The sequence below is a fragment of the Branchiostoma floridae genome, chromosome 5 (assembly GCF_000003815.2).
Source record: "Branchiostoma floridae strain S238N-H82 chromosome 5, Bfl_VNyyK, whole genome shotgun sequence".
Taxonomy (NCBI): domain Eukaryota; kingdom Metazoa; phylum Chordata; class Leptocardii; order Amphioxiformes; family Branchiostomatidae; genus Branchiostoma; species Branchiostoma floridae.
Window position 1 is genome coordinate 3,749,512 of NC_049983.1, and position 13,566 is coordinate 3,763,077.

General features: G+C 41.8%; 1 protein-coding gene across 1 annotated transcript; it reads right to left on the reverse strand.

Moving 5' to 3' along the window:
• Positions 1-3,385: 3,385 nt before the first annotated feature.
• On the reverse strand, positions 3,386-6,675 carry LOC118415591 (2-oxoglutarate-Fe(II) type oxidoreductase ppzD-like). The gene is made up of 4 exons (XM_035820287.1): positions 6,652-6,675; positions 6,073-6,252; positions 4,060-4,170; positions 3,386-3,616 (listed from the first exon to the last, which is right to left on the reverse strand). The coding sequence occupies exons 1-4, from the start codon at positions 6,673-6,675 to the stop codon at positions 3,431-3,433; spliced, it is 501 nt and encodes a 166-aa protein (XP_035676180.1). The 3' UTR covers positions 3,386-3,430.
• Positions 6,676-13,566: the final 6,891 nt, after the last annotated feature.

Here is a 13,566-nt window from a genome sequence, read left to right on the forward strand (position 1 = left end):
CTAAAGATTTGAAACTCTCACGCAAACAATTATACAGACAACAGGTCATGGCTGCAAAATGAAGGGGGAGCAATCTTAACGTCTTTCACTTTACGAACTTCGACAACTTAGGCCTAGTTAAAAAAAATCGTGTTTCCTGTTTTAGTCCTGAAAAAATTAGGGTTGGTATAAGTAGGGATAATCTTTCTTTTTCTCAAACATTGGTTAGGCTTTGGACAAAATTCTAACTGATACAATACTGGCATGGAAGTTCATCTGTGTTGGTATAACACATTGTGGAAAAAATTGCTAAGACTTTACTTCCAACACTGAATCACTGTAAATTACTTCAGGGACTTACCCCTCTAAATTTTCGGTCAATATCCGTCGACCTTGTTCACAGAATGACCCTTTCTATCTACAACAGTGACGTCAGGAAATCAGGATGAATTATTGGCACATTAAACAGGTTTTGTAAAACTTTTTGACCCACAATGAATATGCATTATTTTTTATTACAAACTAAGTTCCTTCTAATGCAATTTGTGATATATCTTTATATAAATATGGTGAGTTAAAGCGTAGATTTATTACACTGGACCACATACAGTAACATGCGTCTAGAAGAGAGTTTTAATACTCGCCTGGAATGTACCATTGTCTAACTAAGCCATGAAACTCGGCAAGGAAGGAAGGGCCTTCGGAAGGGGCTTTGGAAGGGCTGGGTTAACAGGTCCATCCATTGAACCATTGAACCATGGAAAAAATCCAGCGGCAAGGCAAGAATTAAACATCTGAAAATCTGACCTTATATCGCGTGACACAACATGATTATCCGCAGTTAGTTTCAGGGCCTGTCTGTGTCTTTATGACCATCGTAACCAAGTTGTTTTTCCCTTAGATTTCATAACATTCTGTACATTTGTTCAGGAATAGAACGGACATGTAATAGTAACAATGTTAGCCTAATTAAGTACATAAAATAGAAAATTACAACTACTTTTTTTGATTGCAGGCCATTAATTTTTGGCGACGACTAAGGGGCTGAGCCTATTCTGTTACTTCTACTCCAAACAAAACTGTACAACGTGCTGTTATATCTTTCCTGTGCTAATATATTCTACGCCTTCTTCCTCTTAGCTTTGACTAATAGTGTCAACTTCTATGACCATGTAAAGGTTGTCCAAACGCGGGCAAAGGATTTTCAATATGAAGTTGTAATTTTGTCAATACAGTAGAAGCCAGTTAATTGAACATCGGATAAATGCACAATGCAGGTGCCTCTAAGTTCTAGATTGAAGAGATTCGAGACATACTTTGGCGCAGAGCAAAGTTTATATTCTTCTCCTTTCTCTGTTTTCTACACACGCAACACTTTCTCTCTGGAGCTCCTTCCAGACAGTCTGATCTACTTTTCCCTGACTCCCTCCCCTCTACCCTACTTGCTCTCTCCGAGTCACAGCACCAGAGCAGGTTCATCCTACATTCTAGAGGAAAAGAGGAGACCTACTTTTCAAGCAGAGGTTAGGCTCCGGCTGTTTTTTGTTTACGTTTCTTTGGTAGTTTTTATCGGGCTTTCTATTTTGTATTGTATCTTGTATTGTCAAAACCTAACAATACAAGATACAATACAAAATAAAAAGCCTGATAAAAATGACTAAAAAACGTTTAAAAAACAGCCGGAGCCTAACCTCTGCTTGGAGAGTAGGGAGACCATACTGTCTGCATCTTTCCTTGTACAAACGCAATTATAGTTTTAGGCATACAACAATAAACATGTATCGTATTGGATGTTTACTGGATTTATACACCTCCCCTCTGATATGAAAATTAGCCCCTAACATCTCTGATCATGACTTTGTTATTCCATATACGAGTAATTCGGAACCTGGTTTAGAAATATGCACATTGTGCCTATAACCCTGTTAACGTCACATAACCCACTTGTTATAGAAAAAAAGTGGGATACTTCGTCTTCCACTGCTTCCGGAAAAGAAGTCAAACCCCCAATACTTTGCAATTAGCCCATGGGCAAGAACTTGAAAATAAAACTTTAAATGTGGATTGAAATTTCTGCAGCATTGTGACCATTTGAAAATGAGCAGAAAATGATACAGAATCAATGGGACAAAAAGTTCATGAAAGATTCCATACTTTCGCCAATGTAACTAAGTTACCCAACAGATAACGTACATCTTATATAAGACCACTATCGGAAGGTTTAATCCGCTGCCAACCAACCCGCATACTAGACAAATATAGTTGATTCCTACTCACTGTTACCTGCTATACTAAATCAGTCAGAATAAATGGGAATTTTCCGGTAGTTGTCAGGCCACAGCAAGATAATTTTATGGATGACATCCTCTGAAGACTTCAAATTTCATACGAAGTGCAAAAAAAGATTGGTTAGAAAAATATGCCTAAATTTTCAAAATAGACAACATAAACGTTGTAACAACAATTGAATTGTACATGTTGTAACTGTGACAAAATATGGTATCAGTATGAGTCAACAAGCGTTTCATTCTTGTATTCAAGAGGTTACACTTGCAGGGTATACTGGTATCACTTACCAAGTTGTAAACTACACTTAAGTACCATATGCTTACCATTTGGTGCACGGAACTTTTACATTACTACACTAATGGTTGCTTTACTAGTGAAACTGCTGTAAGCACAATCAAGGCTACCACACGACTTGTTTTCCCATGTAGGTATTTTGTTGTCATGTCACCATCAATGAATAGAAATATTTATTATCCTTTCTTTCAAAAACAGGCTAAAATGAATGAGCGCGCTGGTGTCATCCATAAAATTTGCATGCTTGCTATGGCCTTAATTAATAATAAGGTGGTATCTGGGGCACCGGTGCGGCACTGCGGGGTTTGAAATATACTCAACAAAGTTCAGAGATAAAGATTGGAATATCGTTTAAGTTTTGTGAATTTTGTTGTCTTCTGAGTCATGCTTGTACGTATTACGCGATATCTGAATTTTAAAATTAAAAATAGCACAATATTGCCGAAGTGAACGAACCCCACAGTGCCGCACCGATGAACCAAGTGCAGTGAGATACCGCCTTTAATAGCCCCAACTGAAGAGCAGGGGGTCCTGACTAAAGCTAAGGGCACAACCCTCCGTACGTGCAATTTGTCCCTACGTTTTTGTTTTTGTTTTTAAGCCACGTCCGCTACGTATTTCTGAAAACGTTCAGGCTGTACCGGGCAGGCACGTCGCCCGTACCGGCACGTACTGGGGGCAAATCCGCACCCGATGGCACACAAAGTTTTGCCTGCACGTAAAGTTCTACGTGTCTGCGTGCTCCAAAATCCGTCGGATTCCCTTTGAGTTCGTACGGAGGCGGTACTTACCACTTACGGAACCCTAAAGATTTTTGGCACGTACTTGCACGTACAGCGGGTTGTGCCCTTAGCTTAAAGCAAACCAGCTACCCTGTTAGGTAGGTTGTCCCAATCTGCTGCAGAAGATATTCTCGTGCAGAGATCGGCTCGTACTTGTCCGACCCGTCCAGACACTTCATCTCCACGTCACTGTCGCAGTGGAAGAAGTAGGCAATGGATCTGTGCACGCGCTGTCGCTCCTCCCGGCTGTCCGGCAAAACCACACGATGCCTCTGTGGGTCAACATGTATGTAAAATAAAAAATTAACACCAGCTATTAATTTTTGGCAATGCCTAAGGGGCTGAGCCTGTTTTTTTTGTTTTTTTTTACCTCTGCCCCCCACAAAAACTGTATAGTGTGCTGACATATTCAACATGGGTCAACATTGCACATGAATAGCACAATGCTAAACGTTCTGTCAACGCAAAGGTATACACAGATCAAGTTCTCAACGTCACTTTCTTCATGATCAAAAATAACTCAGAATTTGAACTCGTGTTAAGGACACGTGATCTTATTAGCACGTGATATTGCGGATACTTGAAGTCAGCAATTGGTCAAACGTGTACTACGTGTACATGTACGTGTAAAGTAGTATTTTACACTAAGATGAGCCACCCTGATGAAAGAAAACAGAAATGAACAAAAAAATAGATAAAATCAAGCGTATCGTACCGTCGACTTGAGTTTGTCGGCTGACCACCTCTGTAAGGTGTCCGCAATGTTGACCACGATGGTGTCCGGGATAGGCGAGGCCGGGACGTACTCTCCGTCAACGTTCATTACCTGGGAACATAACAGGAGAGTATGGGTGGGTACCGGTGTGACAGCGATCTCGCCCCCCCGTGATCTCGCCCCCCCGGGGGCGAAACCACTAGCGATCTCGCCCCCCCGGGGCGAAATCACTAGCGATCTCGCCCTCCCCGGCTAGTGATCTCGCCCCCCTACCTCGCCCCCCTTTAGCGATTTCGCCCCCCCCCCAAAAAAAAACGGGTTTACATGACATTTTAGAAGTTGATTGGTATAAATCACAAAATGCAGTTTCAGAATGATATAAGTACACGAGTTTGATACATAACTCCATTCATAGTATCAATATTAACGTAATTACATGGTAATAAGATAGTTGAACTTGTTTCAGACAAGGAGGGTTGGGTCCCTTGTATTCCCATTATTGCATATACCTGAGTCTTGACATAAGATGTATTTCATTGTATTCACCTGTCCTCAAGCAACCTATATATCTCCAATATGAAGTCTCTACCATGAAGTGACCATAAAAGAACTATGTAATGTCTTTATTAATTATGCAAATATTAGGTATTAATTAGAATAACGCACATTTTGGTATATGCACCTGGCCAAGTGATATCTTCACCTCCAACATGACTGTTTTTCCTAGTATATAGGACCTGATGCATTTACCCGTGTTTCTTAAGACTGGTACTTTACCAGTGTTTGCGTAGCATTTAGCAACAGCTATATCAACTTGCGCGTAGATAGTGTTTATAATGAGAAACTATTATTCACGTGTGTTTTAGTTAGTGCTTTGGAAATGTTTCCAGCACAAGAAAGAAAACACTGTGACAAATTGAAAACATATAGCTGACGTATTCCGTACCATAGACGGTGTTGATTTATACGTTCGCAGTAGCACTGTTTTTATGCCACCTCAGCTGCAAAAATGGTCTTTTTCATTTCAATGTCATGTTTGCACCGAACAATATAGTACCGACATTCGAGGTATGACATCTTACGGTACGGTAATAAGGTGCCATATAGGTACCAGGTAACACACCATATACGTTACTCCCCAGGTGCAGTATAGTACCAGGTAGCGCACCTGTAATATGTAGTAACCAGCTGCTCTTGGGGGGGGGGCGAAAACGCTAAAGGGGGGCGAAAACGCTAGTGATCTCGCTGTCACACCTGTACCCACCCCTACAGGAGAGTATGGTTACAACTTAGGCAAGTCGTCCGACCTTTCTAACACTAAACTTTCCTGGATAACTTTATCAACAATCAGCCTATCTCGGTAAAAACGTCTGAAAAGTTATATAAATTGATGGTAGGAATTTTGTTTTCCGCCAGAAATGTCACAATGACACATATTGATAGATAGTTTTGACCCAATACGGTGGTTTGAGAGTAAAGTACGATGTACTTCAATCCCGCGGACGTGCCAAGGGTAATGTAGTACCTCCGGTTGCAAAGAGAGGGTAGCCCGCCTACCCAATAGCAATAAAAAGAAGGGGCTCAAAGTTGTCGTTGACCTTCGTCTTCCCAGCCTTCATCCACATACAAAATATCATTACAATCCATGCTGACCACAAATGTCCGGAAATACAAATTCACACGCACAGACTCACACACACACAGAAACACACACACTCACACACACACACACACACACACACACACACACACACACACACACACACACACACACACACACTCACACTCATACACACACACACACACAAAAACACTTACACATACGCACACTCCTCACACACATACAAACACTCACACACACACACAAGGACAAACGCACGCACATACATACACACAAACACACACACACACATAAACACATGCAAACACAAACACACACACACAAAGGCACACGAAAAACTATGACCTCATTTTTCATGGAAGTAATCATATAAGGGAGCAAAGCATATTTACCTCGAGGCCAATGTTGTCTTGGAACACCAGCGTTAGACAGCCGAAGTCCGTGTGTTCCCCGCACCTGACTTGGTCCTTTTTGACCTCCTCCTTGACGGGAGGGTAGCGGAGGGTTCGCAGGTTGGTGCCGTTACGACCTTTTCCGACGTACTTGAACTTGTCCAGGAAACCGTTGACATCCTACATGAAAACATGCCATTTAGTTGGCATGGGAACGTATCTACAAAGCACGAAGCCCTGGTACACACGTGAAACTTGACATACCCAGGCCTTGTCAAGGAATATACGAGGTTTAACATTTGCAAACAACTGGAGTCAGAAGAAACTAGCTCGACTGAAGGTTTCGGTGAACAGCGAGCATCGGCCGATTCCTAAAATTCGCCGACGATCCCTGAACATCGCTCGTAAATCGGATATATTACTGTCGAAAATGTACGATCGATGTTTGCACAATGTGACAGAGTATAAATGTGCATTCACACAAGCGTGTATATCAAGTCCGTATGAGGTCCGCATCTCAATCGGTATGTTTTAGTTTTAGGTACGCAGGCATCCGCAAGTGAGGCTCAGTACGCGTACCAGAATCTGACACAACCTGATCATGAGATGGGTATGAGGTGCGTTTTGTGCGTAATAAATACCTTATTCGGACTCGATATACGCTTGATATAAGGACCTCATACGGACTCGTGTGAATGAAACTTATTGGTTTAGAATAAGTGTTAAGCCCTAAGGTGGTTTACAAATATCTTGAGATACAAAATAACATACATCGTTCCTAACCCTCTGACTATCAGTTGCAAAAGGCGCATAGAAATCACGTGACACTTGTTATAGAAGTCCGTCATGACCGGCTGAAACTCTGGGACTTCCTCCGGGAAAGTCTGTAGGAAGAAAGAAGGAGAACCGAATTGTCACAAAAGACTTTGATTTCAGACGAAGGCAACTACAACCGTTCTTGCAGCTCAGTAAGGCCTAGAAAAAATTCTGTGTTTCCTAAAACGCCAGTGAATGATTTGGTACTAGGTAGGGAAACGAAGAAAATGATTTTAAGGAACTATAAAGGTATTCCCATTCTGAACCTTCCACTGCACGACTCCAATGTGAGGTTTGCGAATACAAAAGCGCTTCTAGCGATCAATAAAAGAGATGCACCTGTCCTTCAGTAAGAGGCGGATGTATGTTGAAGCACTCCTTGAGGTCACCAGGGGGAGGGTTGTCTTTATCTTCCTTAGGCAACCTGCAGAGATGATAGGAGGCCACGACCGCTTGTAAAATCTAAAAACACTGAAAATACCAGATCACATAAAACCTGCTTCAAAACAAATTCCCCAAGGAATACTCAGGTGATCCTACTACGCACGCGCGAAAATATATATATATATACCTGTACAATTATGGGAATTCTTGACGAACGGACGCACTTGTGTGTATACTAAAGTCCGTATGAGTTGCGTATTAACATTTTTTGTCTTAGGTAAGCTTTGCGACCGAAAAAAATGACGTTTTTCTATAACTAGGCTGCCCAATTGTGGATCAAAGTTAAAAACAACCTCTTACCCGCAAACTTATCCCTGGCCAAAATATGTCAACAAAATATGTAAACTAGGAAGAAAAAAAAAATATTCACAAAGTTTCTCTCTCGAGGGCCATCCAGCCGTGCCGTTCAGCCGTATTGTCCAGCGGCCGGGAGTATTTCTCCTTCACCGATTCAGGCAGGAAACAGAACTCATCAAAGACATCAAAGACGTTATACACCTGGGAGAGAAAGTAGAAAAGGAAGTCAACTACGATTGAAAAAGATTAAGGGCACGCGACGTAGCAACACTTATACCTCCTTTACATTGCGTGAAAAATCGATCGAACGACGAGTCGTCGAGCTCTAAAAAAAATGACCTGTACTAATACGTCCGATGTTTTCTCGACGAGCGCGTGATTCTTTTGTGATCGTCGGCGATTTTTAGGAGTCGGCCGAAACATTTTTATAACATCAGCCAATATAGTCGCTGGTGATCTTTGAGATGAAGTCATGTAACTTTGGACAACTTCGTACACTTGCCACCTTTCCTTGCTCACCGTCTGAACTTCGTACAGGTTCGTACACCCTAACTCCGTGCACTCCACCCTGATACTAACCATATGTGATGATTTATGATTGTTGACGTCACTCGGAACTTCCGAAGTTTCCCGAACACTGTCTCTAGTTGCCTTTTATTTAACTTCGTACAACTTCGTACAAGCTACCTTGTACATTTACCCCATTTCTGGACATAACTCCATAAAAGATACTACCGCCCACTAACTTACCTCAGATGTTGGGATGCCCGTATTCTTCAGGTACACGAAGCCCACAGTAGTGAAAGCCTGCATGAGTTCGTCCGTGAGCTCCGTTAGGTCAGAATCATCCACGGTCTTGTTATCCAGGCTATAGGCCACTCATGTTTCCTGCAATTTATAAGACATATCTAAAACTTCAGGCCAGGAGACCACAGAAACACACGTTCGCAGCTCAAATTTCACCTTCACCTCCCTTGCTGAAGGATATACAAATATGCAAATCAAGCTTCCTTCCGCACGCTTCCCGCCTCTGGAACGAACTCTCACAGGCAACAAAGCAAGCTGGTAGTCTCAGTGTGTTTAAACGGAGGTTGGCAAACTGAACTGGCAGATTGATATTTTAGATAATATTTGTGGTTTAAATTGTATCTATTTATTATATCTAATGTTTTAGTTTACATAGTGTATCAAGTGTGTTTAAACGGAGGTTGGCAAACTGAACTGGCAGATTGATATTTTAGATTATATTTGTGGTTTGAATTGTATATATCGATTGTATCTAATGTTTCAGTTTGCCTAGTGTATCAATTTATACATTTATGTTTTCATGTGTGGACCAAGACACCAGCATACCGCTGCCTGTGACCCACTTGTAGTTTACCGTCTTGCAATTTTAATAAATCAAATCAAATCAAATTAATAAGTAAGTATTAAGTAAAGTAAAGCGTGATCCTAAATTGAGGTGAAGCGAGTTGCATGCTGTGCAATGCGGCTTTGTAACGGCTGACGTGATTGGCAGACCGGATAGCCCCTATGAGTGGTGATCAGTCCCACCCAGAAATAGTAAGCAAATTACAAGACGGGGATGCGCCAAGTCTCTCGCCCGGATGAATGATGTAAATCACCATATGGCTAAATACGAGACTGAGGTTCGCCTGGCCTCCGTCCGGGTGATTTGTAGGGAAAACCCCCAATAGTCCGGTTGCCAAACCCCAGATTTTGGGGTAACCTTGCAATGCGGTCCATACAATGTTTTTTTGCTGTTTCTATACCTCTGAGGTGTGCTCTATCAGAATCTGGAGTATGCCACTCTGTCATCCTTGGGGAATCCGCACAATATGCAAATTAAGGCGGCCATTAAGGAAATTCTTGTTTTCGTCAATATCTCAGTAACCACACATGGTATCAAATTGATTTTGGTGTTTATCCCCATGTTTTGATGGGTAAAGAATCAGATTTCAGTAATGATCACACTAATATTTTGTGGTGAATAGACATATACAAACACGGGATCAAGGGACGGCCATAGCCGAAGCTAGGTACTCATTTTCACCTGAATGCCGTAGTGATAGTCAGGCAACCACTATCAACCCATGCATCGAAAATCTTTGCAATCGCGCAACTCTGGAGATATAGGGCCAGAAACGCCACTTTTAAACACAAAAGGCAACCTAAAATGTCAAGTTCAAAAACCAGGAGGCCCAAAACCACACCAGAGCATCCGACAACCATTTCCAACTCATGCATTAAAAAATCGTAGAATCGCGCGATTTGTTCAGGAGATATATCGCTGGAAACGCCCCTTCGACACACTCCCATGCTACTGAAAACTATACCTTCACGCCATGCAGTTTCATCCATAGCCTACCGAAGTAAATCGGAAATTTAAACATAGACGTACAGATATGCACAAGCACACAAAAAATCAACGTGCTTTTTTTTCTTTCATAGAAAATTATGCAACGAAACTCTAACAAAAAACTCATCGGAAACGTTGTGCATTGTTCCAAAAATGCAAACTTGCCGCGAATAAGCTAGTTAATATCTGACCTCCAAAAAGCTTGCTTGTGTCATCTTTGAACAAAATCTTAGTACTTTATGTAGCGTGGCAAGCATTCTATCAATTAATCGTTCGCATGCATCATTTTTGTTATGCGTGGCGGCAACAGACAGTTCTAAAATGGATACTAGTACTAGTGTATTCTCACCTGTGAGGCACAAATCCGAAGGCAGTACGTCCACCAAGTTTTTTCTAAACGAAATGGAGTCAAACCTACTTGTTTGGTAAGTTGTCTATGTGTTTAGTGAAGCGTTGTAAAACATAATTACATTTCCCAGGGGTGTAAATGCAATTCGTATGGAAATGTAATGGAGGAACCTACAGAAATGATTGATTTTTAAAAGACGTGACTGCAGTGAAAACATTCGTGAAAGGTACAATGTGAGTTGTTAGGGAAATGGGAACTATTAAATGTGCTGAAGATAAACATCCAACCTCAATCTGAACTTTTGACATACTTACATGCCATGGCCCTATTCGCTCCTTGTATAGTTGTCTGCGACCGACAACGTCCCCTTTCTGTCATTAAAAAATCCCTCCAGTATATTTAAGTACTATTTTGTAATTAATTGTTATTCACATTTCATAATTTCACAAAACATTTCATATTTAGTCCTTTATCATACTAGTATATTTGATGAAGTCACGTTTTTTACATTTTTAAAAGTAAGTAAGGCCACAGCCATGTAAATTTTATGGATGACATCAGCGCGCTCATTAAATTTTGCCTGATTTCAAACAAAAAAACAATACTTTTTTCCTCTTCGGGAATGGTCAAATAGACTAAAATAGGAAAACATGTTGTGTTGTAGCCTAATAATCATATAGTTGCCACCAAGGAGGTAGCCATGACTAAAGTTGCAGAAGTGAAACTTGTTGGATAGTTGTAAAAGGGCTACTTATATGGAGGCTATGAAATTATAACCATTGTTATGCAGTGAAATATGTAGTAATTTAGACTCGCGTACTGATCCCATATTCCTTCAAGAGATGTGAAATAAAAACATAATAATGCAAATATTTGACGGACATGCAGCCATTCTCTTATTGGTCAATTTTCTAATTTCCATGCTATCATTGGCCAGTTGAACTACTAATTATGATGGACAGTCTTTTGGTTGCCTCATTGGACTCGTTTTAGATCTATCACGGCCGCCGCGTGAGAAAGGTGTATATAGCATGTGTCTTACTCTAGTCTAAAGCTAACTGCTGAGTTGAATTGCTGAGGCCTAAAGTTAACAGAGCTTTACTATAATACTTCACAATATACCCGGTCAACACAACACACCAACAACAATCCACTTTTGTCTTATCTAAACGGATGACGTGGAATCAGGTGGTACGAATTTCATTTTTTTCTGCAACAATTGGCAGACTGATTTTTGGGAAAAGAAGTTAATCCGGACTGTGAAGGAGAAACATCAGAAGGTTGGTACGTGAGAACTGTTTCTGTAGTCATTGATTGCAAGTGGGAAGCCGTTTGCTGGGCTCGCCTATGGAATTTTGTCACACCATCATTTGAAGCAAAACAACCAATCCGGGCTGTTTCCGAAAACGAAGACTTAAACTTTATGCTAATAATATGCACAAGACATGGTGTTGAATAATTTTTGGTACATTTTGTGTTTCTATTGCCTTTTAGGTTCGTCAACGACAGACACCCGTCAGATGTTCGGGTCCTGTTGTGACCCCGGTGGGGTCCGATAGGGTAACGTTTGTCTCTCACAGCCCGGTGGGTCAGTCGTAGGGTCCCTGCAGCATGCCCGGCGAATGACGGTCGGGCATCAGGCAGGCTCCTGGTGGGCATAATTATTTCGGGGATATAAAAACAAGCACTGTCTGCATTCACTTAGGGTGGTATATCACCGCACTTGGGGTACTGGTGTGGTACATCGGGGTTCGTTCACTGCGGCACTGTTATTTTTGTCGCGGGTTCGAATCCGGCTGCCGTGTTACCAATCTTGTGCCCTTTACTCAGGTGAAAATGAGTACCTAGCTTCGGCTACGGTCGTCCCTCGGATAGGACGTTAAATGGAGGTCCCGTGTTTGGGGAGAACTATACCCCAGGCACGTTAAAGAACCCGTTACACGTGCAATGGTACGGTGTGAGTGGTTCCAAACCTACAGTACCTTAGCCGCACCTAGCTTCGGCTAGGGTTGTCCCTCGGATAGGACGTTAAATGGAGGTCCCGTGTTTGGGGAGAACTATACCCCCGGCACGTTAAAGAACCCACCACACGTGCAATGGTGCGGTGTGAGTGGTTCAAAACCTACAGTACCTTAGCCGCACCTGGGGCAATTACTGTCGTATTGAGGTCACCTGAGTGGCGCCGAGTGGCGCCGTCTGACCACCTGACGCAATGAAATCAGGTCTTCACCTGTCCAGGCTGATGACGTCATCGTGGCCGTAAAACCGCGGAGGATAACATGGCAATATTGGCAAGATAGAGACCTCTAGCCCCCAAATTATGGTGCCTGTCCTTTGCCTTCGCCAGGGCTCATTTTTGGCGACGCCTCAGGGGCTAGCCCAATAGTATAAAGAGCGTCCGTTTGACACGAATTCCCCTCTCCAGACATGTGTAGCTTCACCATCTCTTTTGAGGGGAATAACTCGAGAATGGGTTGACAGATCTTCATGGTATTTGGAATGTAGATAGTTTTAACCTATTCAGACCGGGGTTTTTTGTTCATCCCTGGACGGGGGGGGGGAGCTTTTGTGGCCTTCCATTTCTAAGTCCTATAACTCTAAAACGACGTGCCGTAAGGCCACCAAATTTTTTAGGACATGATGTCGACATAATATGTGACAAATATTTGACGTTTGACGTTACGATGACGTAAGATGACGTAATTATGACGTCATCAATTTGATTATATTGGCCGGACCCACGAAAAAAGGTATTCTCAGAAAACTTGAAGTTATGCTACAAAAATGTAACAAGTGCAGATAACAGAATAATAATGTTTATTACGACTTGTGTTTCCAATAGCAACATCAATGACACGAATTAAAATAAAAAAATAAAATGACGTCATGCACATCTAAGATTTGAGTTGGGCTCCGCCGGTTGAGTGAAAAAACTCCATAAAATTGTTGCCAACAATATTTTAGGAATACTCATTAAATTTGGTGGCTCTAGCGTAAGCCGTTCTAGCGTTATAGGACATCAAAGTTGGCGCAGGCCTCAAAAGCCCCCCCCCCCCGTCTGAATAGGTTTAAGAGATTTCCTTGCTATCACATGCTAATGAGGCAAATCAGGGTTTTATTTGTAATATTAATGAGGACAGTTTATAAATACACTGCATTTCATGTTAGAATGCTCAAAAGTATGCCATATGTAACTCACAAATAGAGAAATATTAGGCTTCCTTTTAAC

Coding starts and splice junctions, on each gene's coding strand:
- LOC118415591 (XM_035820287.1), bottom strand. CDS start 6,675: ATGATCAGGTTGTGTCAGATTCTG. Junction 4,171..6,072: donor AAGACAACATTGGCCTCGAG/GTAAATATGCTT, acceptor TTATGTTCCCAG/GTAATGAACGTTGACGGAGA. Junction 3,617..4,059: donor CCGACAAACTCAAGTCGACG/GTACGATACGCT, acceptor GTTGACCCACAG/AGGCATCGTGTGGTTTTGCC.